The sequence below is a fragment of the Hibiscus syriacus genome, unplaced genomic scaffold (assembly GCF_006381635.1).
Source record: "Hibiscus syriacus cultivar Baekdansim isolate YM2019G1 unplaced genomic scaffold, ASM638163v2 tig00110383_pilon, whole genome shotgun sequence".
Lineage (NCBI taxonomy): Eukaryota > Viridiplantae > Streptophyta > Magnoliopsida > Malvales > Malvaceae > Hibiscus > Hibiscus syriacus.
In genome coordinates, this window is record NW_024062714.1 from 875730 (window position 1) to 897419 (window position 21690).

Here is a 21690-nt window from a genome sequence, read left to right on the forward strand (position 1 = left end):
CAAAATTATCGAGTTCGATTCCATTCAGCTCGATAACACATCAATCGCACTACTTTCCGGTTGCAGTCGAGGTTTTCAAGTCGAGAAGAGGACTTGGGTTAACCGTGCTTTAGTGACAAGAAACCATTTTCAAGCAAAAGCTATCTGTCAATGAAGATTTCTGAGTTCGATTCCGATCTAAGGTCTTTAAACCGAGAAGAAGACCGAAGGGCAACGAGAAGCCACGTGCTGATTCAAATTCCGAACTACGGCTTCAATTTCATATCATTCAAGATGAACTCGGCTCACGACGGAGGAGTCATCCGTAACTCAATTCGACATGGAGTTATTGAAACATCAGAGTCAATTTTCAACTCCACCGAACGAAAAGTGTGTCTTTTAATCTTTGCCCTATCCCCGTTACACGACTATGGGCAAAGAGGGGCAGCTGTCAACACACATTTTCGTCCTACTAGGATTCAAACTCCTAAAAATAGGATATAATTTTGCTAAGATTCAAACTCCTAAAAATAGGATAGAGTTCTACTATTATTTAAACTCCTAAAGATAGGATCCACAAGCACTATAAATAGCCATTGAACTCACTATTGTAACACACGATTTACGACAAATACAGAGGAAAACACGGAAAAATACAAAGGCAAAGCTATTGTAAACGATTCGAAGTAATAAAGGTGAAAGCTTTTTTTTATATTTCGTTTGTTTCTCTTTACTCTTCACTTGCATGCGTTGTTAATCATGTCTTTGGAGAACCCCAAAGACAAATTTTAGCCGATGACCCAGAGGGGTTTTTTTCGAAACTTTGATTTCAGATCTACGCTCCCTAGAGGCTATTTCGCAAAAACAAATTACATTTTTGGAATGAAAGTACGAAATCTATCAAAAAATGAAAACTTTTTATTTTTGCCGGTTTTAATCTTCAATGTTCTTTGACATTTACCCACTTAATTTACATTCCTTTCATTTTAATCCCTTAATTATTTATATATATATATATATATATATATATATATATATATATATATATATACATACTTGCTAATTTATTTTTAATTTATCACTTTTTTAATTTTTCTCTATTTATATACGTTATTACCCATATATATTATTTTCTTTGCATTTTTATTATTACCATTATATTTCCTTTTACTTATTTATATTATTATATTTTTATATTTTATTATTATATTTTTACTTTCCCTTTCTTTTTATTATTCTTGTATTATTATTTATATTTTTATATTATTTATTTGTTATATATATATATGCGTATGTTCTTTTTAATATTTTTGTTTTTATACCTATTATTAATATATATTTGGTTTTTTTATTTTAAGTGCTATATTATAATATTATACATATATTTTCTATTAATTTCTATATTTTTATTATTATATTATATTATTTCTTTTTTATTGATATATTTTGTTATATACATTTTATATATATATATATATATTCTACAAGTTAATTATATCTACCTACTTTGTCCACACCCTCATCATTTTTTTCTTCCTGTCAATTATACTTCACCAAACCTTACTTTCTTTTCTTCCATTTTCCGTGTGATTGTCTTTTTTTAACTTATTATTAGTATTTTTACTATATATATATGTAATTATCTTTATTTGGGTTTTGTTTACCATTATATGTGTATATGTTCTTTTCGTCATTTAATTTATTAATTTATATATATTTACTTTTTTATTTATTTTATATATATATATTATTCGTACTTTGTTATTATTATTTTGTTTATTTTGTTTATTTATTTTCTTTTTCTTTTTCTTTTTTATATATATTTTATTATTTGTTTTTTTTTACTTACTATTTTATCTTTGCTTTCTTCATTTTGTCATTTTACTTAATTTGTTTTCTTTTCATTTTAATTTAATTAATTAATTTCTTACCATTTTATCTAACATGGCTTTTTTACTTTCTTAAGGGTACATTTTCAATCAATCAAATGTAAGGTTTTTATCGTTATTTTACCTTTCAATTTAAACTTTCAACTTTCTTAATTAAAGACAACTGGAAATTACATAGTACCGAAAGGGCGATTCAAGGGTGCTAATCCTTCCTTGACCGTAACCGACTTCCGGATCCAACATATCATTGGTAAGACGCAGATCATGTAAGAAATAAGGTATCCGATCAACCCACTTTTCGTAAAGTAAATGATCGGTGGCGACTCCCAATCCATTTTTCACATCGAAGCCCAATTTCGGGGCACAACCGAAAGACGGTTGCGACATAAAGCTTTTAGTTTAAAACATGGAATTACCCTCCAACCGAACACTATATGCAGTTCCTTAGAATTGCATTCATAAGGACTTAACCTAGGCCCAAAGGGGGTAGGAACCAACCTAAGGGAGCACATTGGGTCTGTAAGGTCTTACCCTAGCCGAAATGTAGGAGCCCACCTGAGGGGAGTGCCCTCAGGCCCATAAGGATTTACCCAATGTACAAAGCAAAGAATCCACCCTAAAGGAGTGCCTTAGGGTCCATAAGGTCTTACCACTAGGCCCATTGGGCTCAGGAGCCCACCCAAGTGTCGTTTTAGGTCCATAAGGAATTACCAGATTGATTGGAGTTGAACCTGTATAAGGAATTACCAGCTTGATCGGAGCTGAGCCTGTAGTGACTTCATACCATATCTCAGAGTACCCCGAAGAAAGTAATTTTCAAACAGTAAACAGTCGTAGCAGAAAATCAGAATTAAGAAATATATTTATTTATTAGTAAAAACAGTAACCAGAGAACATGTGTTAAGCAATCATGATTTAAAATACAATAAATCAAGATTCATGCTTCAAATCAGATAAATCATATTATAGTCAAATCATATCAAAATTGCAGTTCAAATAAGATAAAACAATCATGTGCACATGGCATTTCAAGCATATATTTAAAAACAAGCATATGACACACAAGGAACACACATCGCAAAAAGAATTAGTCTAGGAGATCTATCGAGCAACAACTTCACTACGCTCTTTAGTTTTATAGGAACCTAAGTCATTACATAACAGAATTACTACCAAAGCAAAATTCTAAACGGTGTCTTAAACAGGTTTACAGAACCATACGAGTAATCACGGGCTCTCATAAACAAGCAAATCAGAAGGAATCAAGTCGAGCAGACGAACGATAAGGAGAATCACGGGTACCTTAATTAAACAATATCACAATTCAGTTATCGACCTTAAATTAATTGCAATTAATTAAATCTCTTAAGTAAATATGCATGTCCGGGTTTTACGGGTCAATTTGGAGGCTTTCGGGTCAAAGTCAATGGGTCATATCGATTGGGGTGGACTCGGGTTGGTTCAGGTTGACCCGGGCTGGTTCGAGTTGACTTGGTTCGGTCCAAGTTATCTTTGACCGGATCGAGTTAACTCAAACAGTTCTAGGAGGTTCCATGATCAGGGGAATCCCCACGCGCACACGGCGGTGCTTGGCGGCGGCGACGAGGTTGGAGGTGGCAATCGATTACTCCGGGAGCATCCAAACACCGTGATAAAGCCATATCAACGCACAAATCAAGCTAAAATCATCAGAATCGAAAACAAAAGGCCGAAACACTAACCCCAATGGCGGACGGACGAAACTCACGGCTACAAAGAACGACCATGGGAGTTTTAATCGGACGAGGATGATTGATGTGAGCGGTGTCACCCACTGGTTAACGGTGGCGAAGATTGTGAACGAATAGACTCAAACTGTTTCCTTGCGATTCAGGCATAACGACGATCGATTTTTGGTGGTTTGACAGTCGAGGTAGGGTTGTAGGTCGACGTTGGTCTTGATGATGGCGTGGTGACCGCTATAAATGATCATAGCACAGTGGTCAAACGAAGATGATGAAGACGAGGGATTTGTTTTTGGAGAAAATGGGGTTTTTTTTAATTATTGGGGAGATGGTTGGGTATTTACAATATGACCAAAATATTATTAAAATTATTTTAATTATTTAAAACCTAAAAAGGAGCCTGGCCTATATGGTTAAAACCTCAAACCAGCTTAGCCACTATTTTTCCCCTTTTTTTTAATTTTATCTACTGACCAAGAACGGGGAAATTCAGAGGTGAGTTCCTAAACTTCCTAGATATTTGAAACTAACCCAGAAGTTTAAGAAAATTGCAATTTAATCAATAAAATCAATTAATTAAATTTAATAAGTTTTAAATTGAAATTGGAGGTGTGACAATTAATAAATGTTAAATCAATTAATGAAAATTCAACTGTATTATATCGTGACATGTATCCACTATATATTTATCAAAGTATATGTGTAACAATATATTGTGACATATGGTAGAAGTTGTTTTAACAAACTGATTAAGTTCAATAGTTATCGTTAATAAAAAATGACAATGAATCTATTTTTGAATTTTAAGGGCTTAATTAGATGAAAAAATCTCAAAGAATGAATCATTCTTTTAAAAGTTTAAATTCTTTAATAATCATTGGTCTAGTGGGATAAAACACTATATCCTTTAAGTAAGATTAGATATTTGAATATTGATATTTACGAATGGAGAAAATTGGATTGAGAAAGTGGTCATCGCCTTTGTAGTACCCGACCAGATTAGTCGATCAATAGATCGGATACATTATACCCAAAAAATCATTAAGTCAAAAAAACAAATAGATAATTAAAAATACCAAAATACATAAAATTGATAATTTTCATTTATCAATTCCGAACATGCTATACAACTCAATATCCTAAATTTCTTCATTGCTTAGAAAATTATATCTCCTTTTTTAAACATATATATATACAAGTTTTTCAGCCGGCAAGAGTTGGTCGTACGTAGGGAAAACCCGATCCGACCCGAAAATTTTGCATCCTTCACCCGATCCGACTCAAAAATATATATCCTCCACCCAATCCGAACCCGACCCAATTTTTTGAGATAAAATCCGAATCGATTCGACCCGAAATAATAAAAATAATATTATTTTTATTCAATAAAAATAATGATTTAATTGAAAAAAAAATATATAGAGGGATATTATTGTAACTATTCCTACATATATATAAGGTAAAATTATTTTTTTCGGGTCGACTATTTTTCACTCTAAACACGAATCTGACCTGAACATCACATTTAAAAAATCCGACCCGATCGGATGGGTTCGGGTTCCATGCACATCCCTAGTTGTACGTATGTCTAAGTTCGTAATCAGGTCCAAAGTGTTGAACTGAAAGTATTTATGACCAGTTTTCTTATTCAAATTACACGATAATTTTATTCAAAATAATAATAATAACAATACGATAAGTAAAACCTTCCATCACAACGGTGAAACAGCGACGCGATCAAAGTGTATTGCCCTTAATTTGGGATGGGTCTCCAAATGGGGATAATTCAAAAGTTTGTGTTGAACAAATCAATCATGAATGTTCAATTTAGAGACTTGAAATTCAGTTACGGAAAGCGTAGATTTTTCTTCTTTTTTTTCTTTTAGTACTTATAATTATAATATTGTATTTACGGGTACGTGCGAGTCACCAATAATTAAAAAAATTATAAATCAATATTACCTTATAATTATATTAGACTATTAATAAAAACACCGATAAATTTTAAATTGAAATAATATTGGGTTTGATTCAGTCGTCCTTACTGCCAAACTTTTGTGGTCATATGTGTGAACCCCAAAATGTGGAATCGAAATTAAACTTGTTTTGGTTGCACATAACCTTTTTTCTGAATTCTTTGTTGACTTGTCCCCCACTGCCAGTTCATAAGATTAGTCTTTAAGGAAAGGCCGTGGAATTTTAGTTTGTGATTTTAAAAGAATAAAAATTTTAATTGAGGAGATCATGATAGCTTATATTTTCCGTTATAATTTTATTTTTAACAAAGATGAGAAAATCAATCAAATTTAACCTTTTTAAAATCAATCAAATCAGAAAGGACGCTTCTGTTTATTCATCTTAAACAATGACAATGTTGTTGACTTGCTAAGCTTTAATCATTCCATGTTGGTTTGTCAGCTGAAGGAAGAAGGGAAATAAATATAAATGTAAGAAATTTCTCATCTCGCGTGCCTGAGTTTGACATCTTTAGTTCACAAATGTAAAACATGAACTTTCCTCCATCACAACTTCAAAGACCACATTGTTGATGCTTAATATCCCCATTTGTTATGCTTCGTGAATTTTTATTTCGAGAAAAAGGAAATTCATGCGAATGAAAGAATTTTTAATTTTTATTCATTGACAAAATAGGTTCTGTTAAATAATAATTTAACAAAACATTATTTTAAACTAATTATTCAATCAAAATTTATTTGACTGAAATTTCAAAATTAATGGAGTAGTTTTTAATAAGGCTGTCAAGGGAGCAACGCTCGTTCTAGGCGCTTAAACCTTCTTAAAACATGACAGGCCACAATGCATGATTTTCTAAGAATCAATTTTCTTTTCTTTTTTCTTGAACAAGTACGTTTGTAAATGTATATACGTTGTCATAAATTTTTTTAAAAAAAATTAAACATGTTTTATATAATAATCATCTAAACTATTAAGATAAATATTATAAAGTTTAACTCGAAAAATATTTAAAGATTGAAAAGAGAAAAGTACTTTTTAAAATCGAATTTTCTAGCTTTTGATTATTTTTAAAATCACTTTTAAAAAATTGCTCATTTATCTTTATTTGTATCACTATTTTTTTATAATTTTCAAATTAAAATATATAATGTATTTATTTAAAATTACTTTTGACAGCAATCTTAAATATTTAAAGTTTAAACTAGACAATTCAAAAACACTTTCTAAAATTATTTTTCAAAAATGTTTTTCCACTATAACTTTCAAAAACAATATCAAATCGGCTTTTGTATTGCTTCTACTTATTTAAGTTCGTTTATAGATATAAATTTTTAATTTAAGTTTATTTTGATTCATATATTTTAAATTTAAGACTTAAGAATTATATATATTATTAATTTTTTTAATCTTTATATATGGATAACTTAATACATTTTTAATATTATTTTAAATTAAATTTTTATGTTATATATATTATATAATATATAAAAATAAAATAATATCATAAATAAGAAAATTAGAAAATAAGCCAGGCTTGAGCCTTGAAGGTTATGACTCATATTTTAAATGCTTAATATAAAAGTAAGCTCTCAAATTATACTCTGTTTCCATTTTACTTGTTAAATATGTTTTTAATATAGATGTTTAACGTTTTTTGAGATTATTATTTTAAGTGTTCGATTTGTAACGATTGTTAAAATAATCGTTATCTATTAAAAATGTGATACATCTCACATTTATATTTTTTAAAATTTTTTATTTAAAAAAAGTTTAAAATATTATTCTTCAAATAAAAAATAAACTTCAAAATATTTCTAAAATCTAAAAAATGAAACACACAAATTTCTAATTCCAAACCCCTCATTAACGTCGTCATCCATCTCCATCAACTGTCACCAAACAATCACCCAACATAATAATAATTTTAATTTTTTTAATATATATGTATATATATTAAAGTTTATAAACCCACTACATGCCACTTTTTAATTGATTGACGAATTTTGTTAACGGTGATGACAGACTAGATAATTAAAATAGTAATCTCTAAAACGTTAAATGTAATACCCAAAAATTCATATAGTGGCCAAAATGTAACTTTTGAAAGTTTGATGGTCAAAGTATAAAAAAATGGCAGAAATTTTAGGGAATTAAGTGATAAAGTTCCTAAAAATAATTTTATTCCATTAATAGATAGTTTACTCTTGAGAGTGGGGCTTTATAGAATCATATTTTTTTGGATTTGGAATTATAGTAAAGAAAAATTAGAAAGGGTTAAAGCCGATAAGGAATCGGTAATTCGGATCGAATTGGAATTTTACAAAATTTCAAGGATGTTATAAAATGGTTGGAAATATTATTTTAATATTTTATATCAGATAAATCTGGTTTGGAAATGTGCAATTTTTCAGATTTAACCGAAACAGTGGAATTTAGTGACTAAAACGCAATTTTTGAAAATTCAAGGGGAATTTCGCAATTGAAAGTCAAATTAATTCATATTTGACTTTGTAATATGATAAGGATTAGATGGCTTGGTTTTATGGTAAATAGGAAGGTTCATTAACGGTGATTTAGTCTTATCTCAAGTGAATTAATATTTTATTCATTTAAAGTTAGATTAAATGTAAATTAAGATGAAATGTACCTAACATTTCATTTCACATGCTCATCTTCTTCTCCAACCAGACGTGAGCTTCTTCAAAGGTAAGAGAAAGCTTCAATTTCATTTTTAAGCAAATTCATTTGGATTTTGAGTATGCTGAAAATAGAAAATTGTTATATGCGAAAAACGCTATCATTTGGTACCAATATTGCATGATAATATTGTTAGTGTTCAAGTTCATCTTGAGTTGATGAAGGGGATGTTAATTTCTTGTGTTTTATGGGTTTTGAAGAGTTAAGTGATTTTAAAGAATTGATGAAGAACCTAAAGATGAGGTTAAAGAAAATAGTTTAGTTTTTGAATTTAGCAGTGGGTTCGAAAATTCACCAAAAATTATATAAAAATAATTTGGAGGTTATTTTTATATATTTGTGTTCAAATATCGATCTAGTTTTGTTTAAAACAAACGGGTATCAATTTCAACGTGTATACAAGAAGATATGAATTTTTAACCAATGAAAAGTCAGAAAAATTGGACAACAGATTCTGCAAACCAGATTCTGTTGGTCAACTTTGAAAATTCACCATAAATTGTACATAATTAATTAGAAAGAGTTATTTATATGGATAGATTTTTATTCGAGTCTAGTTTTCAAAGGAATAAACTGAATTAAATTCCAGTGTGTATATCAATACAGAATATTGATTCTTTAAAGGTAGTACGAGTTGTCTAGATATGGAAAATTGATGGGTTGTTGTGTAAGTGTTGTATAATTGATATGCTATGCTGGAAAATGTTGTTTTGGAATTGAAATGAGTGTTAGATGTGAAAAATGACTATTTTGGAAGTTTGAAAAGTTTTGTGATTTAAGTACAACATTTGTATAGTTGGGTACTTAAATGTAATTATGCTTTTGTAAAAGCATTTGAATGGAAATAATTTCAATGTTGGAATTATTGGTATTAAGAATTTAATTGGTAAAATGGTGAAGGACCATTTTGAGTAAATTGGAAAAGTTGGTTCCAATGTTAAAATGAATTATTAAGTATTGAGTATTTTGATAGAAAATGATTTTCAAGCATGATTATAGAATTTATTTTGGAAATGTATTTATGTTAGTACAATACTAACATATATATGGATATGAATCTATATTTTGTACAGATCGTGATTTACTTGGTGTTCAAAATGATTCGAGTATAAAAGAAAAGAGTTATTGTGGACAATAGTGAGGCTCATATTTTGGAAAAATTATAAAGTGTTAAGGTGAGTGCAATACATGCATGACATTATACATGGATGTTTTATACATCATCAGGAAGACTTGTGATAAGTCGACCTTGTTTATATCAGCATGATATTATGCCATATTTTTTATAAATTGACATTACATTGATATGTCACATTATGAATTTATAATGCATTGATTATAGAAAATGTGATAATTTACCATGAATGTTATTTCGGGTATGAATTGCCCAATGTTAAATATTGATGATATACTTTTCCATGGATGGATCGAATAAAATAGACTATATGCCCAAGTAAGTCATTGAGGGACAGAGTATAGTTGGCATGCCATAGAGTATAGCAGCTGCAGGTTTATATTAGCACTATAGTGTGTAAGGACACTAAGTGCTGGTGTATGTCCAGATTAGCACTATAGCGTAAGCTTAGTGTAGGTGGTGGGCACGACCTTATGTGTATTATCCGGATTAGCACTATGATGTAAGCTTAGTGCAGGTTTAGCACTACGGTGCAGGTTTAGCACTACGGTGCAGGTATTTTACTCGAATACCCAGGGTCCTCAGGGTTGTATATTGGGCTATTGTCTATTGTATATGGTATATTGCTTAATAAATGGTAAGCATGCAAATAAGCTTACGAGCTTATGGAATAAATGGCAAGTGTATTGGTAAAATAAGCTTACGAGCTTATGGAATAAATGGTAAGTATATTGGTAAAATAAGCTTACGAGCTTATGGAATAAATGGTAAGTATATTTGTAAAATAAGCTTACGAGCTTATGAAATAAATGGTAAGTATATTTGTAAAATAAGCTTACGAGCTTATGAAATAAATGGTAAGTGTATTGGTAAAATATTGGACATGCATTTAATGATTTTATGGCATTTTCACGCGTAAGTAAAAAACCAATAGTAGAATAAAGAGTTCGGAATGACATCGAGCATCGAGGAGTATATTTCAATCTCAGTAAGACATCCTATGGTGTAATGTTGATTTTATTATTGGCATGTATTTATTAATGTTCAATTTGTTTTGTTGAATAAATTTGGAAACAAAATGGTAAATTTATAGTGATAAAAGGTTAATTTTTTATAAATTTATATGTATTTTTGGAAATTATTGTAGCAGTATTGTAGCAATGAACAATACTCACGTTTTAAGAAAATTTCCAGATTGCTTAAGGGGTACCGATTCCCCTGCTACAGGAACTGATTCCCTCAATGTTCATAAAAAAAATCTTTTGAATTAAATTTGTTATAACGAAACATGATTTTTATGATATGATATTTTTATAAAATCAATTACTATTTTAAGGGAATAAATTTTAAATCGATTTTGGATTGAAAATGGGTTTAGAAATTCGGATAACATCTATAATCTGTATAGATATAATTATACGGGTTATGAGTGTTACATTAAACTCCAATTTTAAACGAAAAATATTTTAAATACCTAAAAAAAAAGTAATTTACGCATTCATTTTTTTAATAAAATAATTAATCTTTGAATATGTCTCTAAAAATCAAGAAGTAGGTATAGGCCTGGCCAGCATTCATTTTCAGGGTGGAACAACACATTTTGAACAAACTTAGATGGTGAAATTGTAAGGAATATTGTGTTGAAGAATCTCATTGAAGTTTGCAAGATGCCAAGGGGAAATTAAATAAGGTTTGATTGGTGAGGCATAAGAGAATGACAGAGGGAGTGGGTCATAAATCTTAATTGATATGAAAATGTTACATGTTCCAGCTATGATTTGATATGGTGCTGTCTCCAAATTCTACCTACTCATGGTAGATCTAAGATGGAAATTTCTTTTTTTTTTCCCCGTTGGATTTCAGATAAAATTTGTACTCATTTACAGTCAAAGTGTTTTAATGTCGTAAAACAATTTTATAAATGAAACTTTATTTAAAAAATGTTACAAATAAAATTAATATATTTTTCAAAATATAAGACTTTTAGATTTTAAGATTCAGATTATCACATGTCACATCTATCGATAATAAAACTATTTAAGAATAAATTAAAACGCAAGTCGGCGCTAATTTTGTCACTAACCCAACGTGAGGATAAGGATGGGAAACAACCTATGAATTAATCCACCTATTTTTTACCAAGAAAATTTGTTTAAAATTTCAACCCACTTTCTTCTACGTCTCTTTTCAACGCCCTTCACGTGCGGTCATTAATTAAAGCAGAATTAAATACAATTAATAAAGTTTTGTTCACCTTCATTTATGAAAATATAAGAAAATCATAAAAACAAAAATATAATGTAATTATCAAACTTCAACATCATTGATTTTCTGGTATCATCAACAGTATTATAGTAACAGTTGATAGGTGTGATAGTTTAAATGACGTGTTAATTTGTTCAGAGTTATGATAGCAGTTGATAGGGAAAACTGGAGTAAGAAGACGATAAGAGGTTGAAGGTGTGAATAAAAATGAGTTTTACTTTCATAAATCAGAATCAGTTTTCTTTGGTTAAAGGCCATATCAACATTCCTTAAGAAATTTAATAGTTGAATAATTAAAATATATATAAAAAATTGATTATCAAAATGAAAGTCTTTAGTGACCAACTAGGTAATTTATGGCTATCATCGTTAAGATTTTAATGTTCGAACGATTAAATTGAGAGAATTTTTATTTTGGTAAAAATCTTAGAAAATGAGTGACCAGTTAGAAAATTTACCCAAAGTTTTAAAATCATCTTCATGTAATTGAAACAATGTTTGGTTGCAGATATTTAGGTTATCTGACATTATTGATTGTATTAAGATAAAACTAAAAAAATGTTGGTAGTAATTTTTAGGATTAGAAGAAAAAATTGATGAGTTATTAGTGGGCCTTTCACGTTCCAATCAATATTTGCATGTGCCAAGCTTCATCATTTTCGGTTGGCTTTCGATCCACCTATCTCTCTTAGCTTTCTCTTTCCTTCACGTTCATTTACAGTTGTTCATCATCTTTTTCAAACAAAATCTACATCTTCGAGATTGTGACCAGCACTTCCATTTACTCTTCACTTTAAGCTTTGCGCTTTGCAACACTTTCTCAATAAACACCAAAACCAAACCCAAAGCTTGGACTTTACTTCAAGAATATCATTACTATGCTTTTTGTTTGAGTTCTCTATCAATGGACTCAACTACTATCCTTGATCGTGCTTTATTTCAACTCACTCCAACTAGAACTAGGTAAGCTACGATTTGATATTTGCACTTTCTCATAACGAAATAACTGAACTAAGCTGTGTGTTTTTTTTTTTTTGGGGTTGAAGATTTGATCTGGTTCTCTTCTACAAAGGGAAAAATGAGAAACTGGCTTCTGGGCTTTTTGAACCCTTCATTTGTCATCTCAAATTTGCAAGAGATCAGATTTCAAAAGGTGGGTATTCGATTACTTTGCAGCCACCTGCTCCTGGCACACCCTGGTTCACCAAAGCTACTTTTGAGAGGTAATTTGCTACTGATTCTTGATTCATTCGAGTTGAAATTTAGTTTGAACTGAGTTGCATAGTTTATTAATCTGATTTTTCTGTATGTCCCGTAATTCTTATCTGTGCATCTATTCTTGGATCTCTTTCTATGAACAAAATCAATTTTGATGCTAATTTATCTACGAAACTCGAGTGTTGGGTAATCATCTGGGAAGTCAAGCATTTAGTCCTTGCATTTCTTGAATTCTGATAATTCTTCCCAGCAGAGCAATCTGATGGTGGATTCTAATATGTTAGTTCGTTAGGGGGTGCATGCTTGAAAAGCGACAGTCTGAAAAGCACTATTACTATTTTTTTTTATTTTGCAGATTTGTGCGCTTTGTTAGCACACCAGCAGTTCTTGAAAGGTTTGTCACCATAGAAACAGAAATCTTGCAAATTGAGAGATCAATTCAAGCTAACGAATTAGCTAATGCCAATGGAAGGCAGGAGGAAGGTATGCTCAATGACTTCAATTTTTGCTACCAAAAGTTTCCATTTTGCTCAAATCTCTTTGTTGGTTCAAAATAAAAACTGCATAACAGTTCAGTTTCAAATATCTGCAAATCTCCGAATTGATTTTTTTCTCTCATGTGGCTCAGACGCAAATGGTCATACAAAGAAGCCAACTGATTTGACAAAGGTATTCCCTTTTACCTTTTTTTTTTTGAATAATTCATAGTCTAAATGCGATCTTTTTTGCCCCAGAAATTCACATCTGTTTTTTCAAGTGTTTTATTGTGTTCTTTTATGTTCATTTGCCACCAGGTGAAGGGTGAACTCAAGATAAAAGATGAGATTAAACAGGAAGAGAACTCCAAGTAACTTATTTTATCCTTAAATGGCCTAACTTTGGTGATAGTAATACATACTCCTAGTGCATTGGATGCCCTTGATTTGATTTATTCAGTCATTTTCATGAGCAGGGTTCAACTTCAACGGCTACTGGAAACTCGAAAAGCCTTGTTATGGAAAGAACAAGCAATGACTTATGCTCGTGGGCTGGTTGCTGGGTTTGCAATGGAAAATATGGAACATCTCATCTCCTTTGCAGATGCATTTGGGGCATCCAGGTTAAGGTATGAAACATTATTTTTTTTGTCCAAAAAGATAAAGAACCGAAACATTAACTACAAGTATTATGGGATAGTTTTTATTTTGGAAGCATAAACAAAATAAAAAGATGGGTAAACGAGAAAGTGTTTGAAATTCATTAAATCAAATGACAGTATTTGAATAGGACCCTACTTTCATAGTTCACTTCATATTCCTCTTTTCGTTTCTTCTACTTTTACCACACACTAGGAATTAAAGTTGCATCTTTATCTGTTCATGAACTTTTTTTCTGTAAAAGAAAGTGTCTTTGAAGTAGCTACAGATGCACTAAATTTGTTTTAGCTATCACAAATTAGTTCCACATAAGCCCATAATTTTGTCCCCTTTACCTGATATTCAGCCTACTTAGGGTCTTATAATTAAGCATTGATTATTTTTAGGGAAGCAAGCATTAATTTCAAGGAATTATGCAAGAAAAAGCATGCGGATCATCTTTGGATGGAAGAATTAGCTGCAGTTGAGGCATGCTCACCATCAGAACTGCCACTGTTGGGAACATCTGGCATTGTGCTTGCAAATGGAATTAGCATCTCTAATGATCACACTTCAAATGAATCTTCAGCAGGATCAACATCAGACACATGTGCTGGAGCTGTGGATTCCAAGAAAGGTATCTCAGAGGCTTATAGCTTTTCCTTGCCTTTTCATTACAGCTTCTCAACAACCATACTTGAAGAATACATTTCCTTATCATTATCATTGTCGTTCCTGTTGAATCACCTGCTCTTGTCTGTGTAAATGCAAAGCATTTACTTTATTCCCACTTTGGATATAGTCTTACTTCTTGCTTGACATATTGGATAGGCATCCATAAGACCTCTCTAACTTCACTGAATGTAAAATATACTTTTGGATTAGAATCCATGCTTCTTAGAACATGCTAGGATAGCAACCGTATCATCTCTTATTTACACTAAATATGAAATTTGCTTATATTCCAATAGATAATATTTGGTTTCTCTGATGTACGTGCAGATGATAATTTGCCTGCATCAGTTCAGACACCATCATCAACTACTTCAAAAAGTCAAGTTCCAATGCAATGGCTAAATCAGATGCCTCAGCATATGTATAATTTTCAAGGCCACCTACCTCAATATCAAGGATATCCCTTCCATCCTATGCAGCCTGTACCACTTCCATATCCAATGAATATGCAGTGGCCTCCTAATTTTAATCAGAAATCAACTTCCAAGCTAAAGAAGAAATTTTCGAATGGGAAAAAACTTGATTATTCAGGAGAAGAAAGGGAAACAGAGTTCAGTGGTTCCGACTCTGGAAGTGAGTCAGGTTCAGATGTGCAACAGGAAGATAGAAGACATTCATCGCCAGATCCTCCATTTAGGAAGAAAAACCGTAAGAAGTCGTCTGGAACAGTTGTCATTCGTAATATTAACTACATCACTCCAAACAGGAGGAGTGGAGAGAAAGATCAAGCTTCGGATGGATCTTATTCTTCTGAGGATGATCTAATTGATGCAGATTTCTTAAAACAGAAAGTGGATGATGCAGTCAAGTCACTGAAGGAATCAGGCAAGTCAAATTCAAGTAACAGAAAAAGAAGAGGTGCGGACAAGAGCCACCACATTGTGGAAAAATCATCCGATGCTTCTTGTGAGAGAGATTCTGATGACCTCGACGTAAACACATCAGAAGGAGGAAAAAGAAATGGAAACTGGGATGCTCTCCAAAACCTTCTAATGAGGGGTGAAGAAAATCCAAGTATGAATGAAGTAGAATGGAAGCAAGCTGAGGATGTTCAGGAACATTTCATGGCTAGAAACTTTGATGGTGAGCTTTCTGCAACTACTCCTTTGAACTTAGAATCACAGAAAGCTCCAATTAAGCGGGCAGGTTTGGTTGATTCTTTTGTCGTGACGGAGAGGGTTGAGACTAATGAAACTAGGGTGAAGTTGGATGATTTTGTTAATGGAGAGAACTATCGTCCTGTCATGAAGAAAGGGGACAGTGTAGAAGTGGATTTGTTACCTCCAGAGAGATCGGTTGAATCTGGTAAGAAGCTTGGTGATCCCGTATCTGCCTCTGCAAATGAGTCAACAATAATCAGGTATGGAAAGGAAGAAGATTGGTTTGCTGGAAATGACCCCATAAAGTCCGAAAACCAGCATTCATCCAATAATCAGATGCTTTTTAATGGTGATTGCGTTTTATCAGTTGAGAGTGATCCTCTATATTCTCAGAAGAGTAGGAAAGATGTTCTTATTGATGATTCTTTCATGGTAGCAGCTTGGCCTGCAGGTGTTGATCAGGTTGACTCCCAATTGAAAACGGATATAAGTATGGTTGCAGATCTAACTTCACCTAGCAAACCAGATGGCACAAAAGATGTTTCACAAGATGAGCATAAGAGACTTGATGCCGAGCCAATTGATCTTTGCATGGTGCTTGAACGAAACCCTGGATACGAATCCTCCAGAGACTCCTGGACAATGGATTATCAAATTGATTTGTCATTTACTGAAACAAATAGAAGTGCAGCTAGAAAATGTGATGATGAGAAAGTTTCTTCTGATCATGAGATCACCATTTCCAAGCATGATGAAGTCCAAGGAATGAAAAAGCCAGCCAAGGAAGCCAGGTCTAGAGTTTTAAATGGACCTGCAGGGAGAAGCAAAACTGAAATTGTGTCCAAGAGTAAGAAACCATCTCTTGTTAGTAGGTCCATTACTCAAAAGAGCAAGTTGGAGAAGGTAATGATTAATGTCTTCCAAGTAGCAACCAATATGCTTTAATATAAACCGTTTCCCTTTATTTCTTTATAGCTTCTAATGCTAATATGCTTATCACCAGGAAGAAGAGATGCGGAAGAAGATGGAAGAACTACGGATTGAAAGGCAGAAAAGAATTGCGGAGAGAACTGCCGCTGCTGATTATGCTTCATCTGTATCCACGAAATCACCATTAGAAAGTAAGGGAACAAAAGGTTCCATAAAGAGTGATAAGAACAAAAATGTATCTACTGCTCAAGCAACCAGCAGGGTGAATCCTGTCAAACTCAGAGCAACTTAGAAAGAAGCCTCAAAAGATCTTATGAATGGTTGGGATATGATATCCGAACCTTATTCTGGAGACCTTTTGAGGAGGATCGGATTCAAGCCTGGAATCTCTCGAGCCAAGGAAAGTCCTACCTGTTGAATTTGCTTGGAACATGCACTGCAGATCATATAATAGAAAAGTTGGATCCTCATGCACGTTACTGTATACATTGTCAATATTTGTAAGTTACAATTGCAATTCGTTCCACCATTGTTTGTTTTAATAAGTTATAAAATACTAAATAAATTCAGTGAACATGTATTTCTTTGTATTCCCATTTGCTTTTCTATTGTGATTGTCGGTCACTTTTTGTCTTGAAAAACAAAGTTCCTTTCGTTTGTAATTTGTATATTTTAAGAGTTATATTGTGCTACATGGCTTCATCATAATAATATTTATATTTAAATCACTAAAAATATATTACCTCCATTTTTCTTAATTACCTTTCAAAATCATTCAAGTGAACTTTGGTAAAATATATTATATATTATATGATATATAGATTTTGTTTTTATATAAATGTATACATTAAATTTTGATTTGGTTATTTTTTATAAATGACATGTACTATTATTGACTTACATCATTTAGGTTTGTTTGATTGAGTAGAAAGAATGGAAGGAGTGAAGAGTTAAAACAAAATAATTTTTGAGTGTATTTGGTGTGGAAAAAATAATAAAAGATATGATATTTTTCATTATCATGTGTATACAAATAAAGCATTTTAATTTGAAATGACAAGAGAGGAGAAATGTACGAGAGCTTAACTATTGAGTGATTACAGTGATAAAAATGCATTTTGTTTTTTAAAAAAGATTTGAGTTCCAATAATTATGTCTACAAAGTATTTTACTATTGTTATCAATAATCTAAAAAAAATCAGAAATTACACCAACTATAAAAAATGAAATGTATAAGAGAGCTGTAGTCTGCCGTTAATGCAGAGGGGTAAACACTGGTCTTGACCTCCAAAAGTGGTTTAATTGTTTTTTCATCCCTTCAAAAACAATAAAATTTTAAATTAATATAATGATAAAAATGCATTTTGTCTCTTAAAACTTTGTAGCTTAATTTCGGTCTTCCTTTGTAGATTTGATTACAGATATAAATAGTTCAAAATTATATATTTTAAAAAAATATTTTTCAACTACTCAACAATAAATGGAAAGAAAAAATAAAATTTTTAATTATTTTATTTTCCTTACCAAGCATATACCAATGAAACAAAAGTTTAAATTTTCATCTTCTTGTTTTTGTATCTCTAATTTTCAATTTTTTTATTTTTTGATTTTATCAAGTAAAATCTTAATATTTACATATTAATTATATAAATAATTATATTTATTTTATATAAAAAATATTTTATTTATTCCTGAAAATGTATATAATTAAAATAAATTAATTTTTGGGTACATTTATCATCAAAATTATATATAGGGTAAACTGCAAGTTTAGTATCTAAACTATTACTTTTGTTCCGTTTGGGTACTCAAACTTGATTTTTTTAAAAATCACATTTAATGTTTAGTTTAGGTTTAATTTTGGTATCCTGCCATTAAAAATTTAACGATATTGACGTGTCATCATAAGGTAATGTCAAATTGAAACCTAATCTAGACGTTATGTATGATTTTGAAAAATAAAATAAAATTTGGATATCAAAATGGAATAATAATAATAACAATAGTTTAGGTACTAAACATATAATTTACCCTTATATAAATTAATAATCATTCCATTCAATTAATCTAACTTGAAATATTTGAAACCTCCGGATGCAAGCTGTTGATAAACGAAAAGGTTCACTTTGGTTGCTCAAATTTTAAATTTTAATTTTTTTTAATATATAAAGTTATTGCTTTAAAATTCAAAGTCGATTTATATTTAAAATGTTATATTTTAAATTCGATCGGAATCTATTGGACGAAGAAAAAAGTGGTTTGAAATTATTTCCACGCAATAGAAAGCTTAGAGCGATGATTCTTGTATTTAAATTAATTGATTTTTTTAAATATTAATAATATGTTCCTTAAAATATAGGAAAAGAGAGAATCTAGGTGCCTTTGCTTAATGCTATTGCTACCTCAACCCCTCCAGATAAAAAGCGTCCTCTAAATTACTTATTCATTATACACTTGCTTCTCTCTTTACGCTTTTGATTACTCTGTCTTTTGTTATCGTCCTTTTGCTTCCCTGTCTCGCCATTTTTGTTTTTCCTTTCTAGGTTTTACTTGTTTGTTTGAACTATGGCTTCAATGCTGTTACTGGCTCTGGTTTTTGTGATTGATCTGGTTGCTTTCGCACTCGCTGTTGCTGCTGAGCAAAGGAGAAGCACTGTCAGTTCTTCTTACTCTTCCCTTTATATTTACTGAATTGCCTTTTGTAGTAACTCATTGCTGTTTCAGTTTGTTTTCCTTCTCCTAGGATATTCCTGTTTTAAACCGGCTAATTTCCAGAAATTTGGCTAGTTTATTTTGTTTAAGATTTGCGAATTCGGGATTCTGATTTCATATAAAAAAGAAAGGTTAGGCCTTTTTTTTCTTATTGTATGCAAAAAGTTCCATCTCTTTGGTTCCTTGAATTTTAAAAGACGCATAATTGTAATAATTATGCCTTAGATCTAGAATGAAACTGCTTAAACCTGTTTTTCAGATAGGCAAGAGTCATGGTTTTGTATTGAAGTTCCATTTCTCATCAAGTGCGCATTAAAAGAAACATGAAACCTAGAAATAGTTTTGGCTGCAAAGTGGAATCGATTTTATTAAAACAATGGGCTAACAGATTCAAATGCAAGTTTAAGGAGGCCTATAGCTAAAGTACTAAAGAGGGAACTTTGTTTTGCTGCAGTTGTTATATGAACAGGCTTGTTGGATTAGTGGTAAAGGAATCTCCTATAAATACCAAGGAAAAGACTAGAGGAAACAATGTTGAGAATTTATTCAGTCTTTAATAATAATATCACTTTAGATTTTTAGATGCTACGTTACTGCTGCAATGGATTAATTACAAGTTCAATCTAATGACAGCAAGGACTCGTGTCCATGCTGAATCCAAATTTAGTACTTGAGTATGCTTGCGCTCTGTTATTGTAATGGAAATTGATGATTGCATCGACGAATTGTCATCGATGCTTATCTTTATGGATGAGTTTGAGGCAGGGTAGTGGTTGGTTTTATGATCATAGCCTATATGCTTCTTTCAAGAGTAACTTAGAAAAATATTATTGTGTACATATTGTATTATTGTTTTTATCTGGATAAGGTAGTGCCTCTTTTATTGGGTGATCTTTGACGGTTAAATTTGCACACACTGATTCACTATGTTGGTTTCATAGTGTTAAGCGAAATATGAGTTTGTACAGGTAGAAGGTATTAATCTTACAAAGTTTTTGGTTTCAAGGAATAGATTCTGGAAGCCGTTTGACATTTTTATCTCCATGAATTTCCCAATATCGGATGACAAACTAGTTTATAATACTGGGCATTCCACCATTTTCTTTTTGCAGGCCACTGTTGATAATGATGCAAAAGAAAGTTATTGTGTTTATGATGAGGACATTGCAACTGGTTTGGGTGTGGGTTCATTCCTATTCCTTCTTCTTAGTCAGCTACTAATAATGGTGGCTAGCCGATGCTTATGCTGTGGGAAGGCCATGAGACCAAGTGGATCTAGGGCATGGGCAGTTGTCCTATTTATCACTTGTTGGTATGTTTTTAGCTTAAACAATCTTGTCCTCGTGGTCAAGAAGTCTTTGAGCAACATTGTCAATGGCTGCATTTCAATGCTTTCTGCCAGTTTCCTATCGTCTAAATGACCTTTTGCATCGGTATTTCAGGGTGTTCTTTTTCATTGCGGAGGCATGCTTGCTGGCAGGGTCAGTGCGGAATGCACATCACACCAAGTACAAGAACTTCTTAAATCATCCCCCATCATGCGCTACATTGAGAAAGGGTGTGTTTGGCGCTGGGGCTGCATTTGTTTTCTTAACAGCCATAGTCTCTGAACTTTACTATGTGAGTTATTCGAAGGCTGATGAGGCAACAGTTAACTATGGCAAAGACACCGGAGTGAGGATGGGAAACCTATAAATGGATATGCACGGAGAATGTCACAAGAATTCTAAATTTTTTATTCATTTTCGGTTGACCTTAATGTTTTTGTTGTAGACAACATGTTTGATTATCTATATGTATCATAACCATTGACATGGACTTGTGTTTTTCCCACTTTACATTACAGGTTTCTTTTTCAGCATTTTGCTGGTTTGTTTAGGCTTTCGTGGTTCTTTTTCTTTTCTCATAACATGTTATCATTAGAATGACATTTGACGGTGTATTTTTAAGTAATATACAGTACTCTCGATGGAAACTATAGAAAAAGAAAGAGAAGAGAGCCAGTGGAAACTATACAAAAATGACTTATTTTCAGAATTTAAATGCATGACGCCAAGACTTGCTTAAATGACCAACCATGAAATTGACATGAAACCAACGCTATGGAATTTTCAAGGTTAATAATCTAGTAAATGATTGTTATCTCATAGGTAAAATTTTCTTGCTTTCGTCATTCCTTTTCATATCCAAATTATAGAATGTTACATTACAAGG

At 31.6% G+C, this 21690-nt stretch overlaps 2 protein-coding genes across 3 annotated transcripts; both read left to right on the plus strand.

The window, feature by feature from the left end:
- Window positions 1-12398: 12398 nt before the first annotated feature.
- Window positions 12399-17354, plus strand: LOC120121788 (COP1-interacting protein 7-like). Of its 2 annotated transcripts, none has more exons than XM_039141072.1 (9): window positions 12399-12629; window positions 12713-12889; window positions 13240-13367; window positions 13513-13553; window positions 13676-13731; window positions 13837-13989; window positions 14407-14636; window positions 15002-16737; window positions 16838-17354. In XM_039141072.1, exons 1-9 carry the CDS (start codon window positions 12571-12573, stop codon window positions 17054-17056), a joined length of 2799 nt encoding a protein of 932 aa, XP_038997003.1. In that variant the 5' UTR covers window positions 12399-12570; the 3' UTR covers window positions 17057-17354. The 2 variants fall into 2 exon arrangements, with proteins under 2 accessions (XP_038997003.1, XP_038997004.1); XM_039141073.1 differs by having other exon boundaries at window positions 13679-13731.
- A 1868-nt stretch (window positions 17355-19222) lies between these two features.
- On the plus strand, window positions 19223-21285 carry LOC120121857. Its single transcript, XM_039141151.1, has 3 exons — window positions 19223-19419; window positions 20589-20788; window positions 20919-21285. The coding sequence occupies exons 1-3, from the start codon at window positions 19330-19332 to the stop codon at window positions 21169-21171; spliced, it is 543 nt and encodes a 180-aa protein (XP_038997082.1). The 5' UTR covers window positions 19223-19329; the 3' UTR covers window positions 21172-21285.
- The last annotated feature ends 405 nt before the right edge of the window (window positions 21286-21690 follow it).

What these genes read in the sequence shown, in the direction of transcription:
- LOC120121788 (XM_039141072.1), top strand. Translation starts at nt 12,571, where the DNA reads ATGGACTCAACTACTATCCTTGATCGTGCTTTATTTCAACTCACTCCA. An exon ending in AGCCAACTGATTTGACAAAG is followed by an intron (nt 13,554 to 13,675) that starts GTATTCCCTTTT and finishes TTCATTTGCCAC; the next exon opens with CAGGTGAAGGGTGAACTCAA. An exon ending in AAAAGAGCAAGTTGGAGAAG is followed by an intron (nt 16,738 to 16,837) that starts GTAATGATTAAT and finishes GCTTATCACCAG; the next exon opens with GAAGAAGAGATGCGGAAGAA.
- LOC120121857 (XM_039141151.1), top strand. Translation starts at nt 19,330, where the DNA reads ATGGCTTCAATGCTGTTACTGGCTCTGGTTTTTGTGATTGATCTGGTT. An exon ending in CTGAGCAAAGGAGAAGCACT is followed by an intron (nt 19,420 to 20,588) that starts GTCAGTTCTTCT and finishes TTCTTTTTGCAG; the next exon opens with GCCACTGTTGATAATGATGC. An exon ending in GTCCTATTTATCACTTGTTG is followed by an intron (nt 20,789 to 20,918) that starts GTATGTTTTTAG and finishes TCGGTATTTCAG; the next exon opens with GGTGTTCTTTTTCATTGCGG.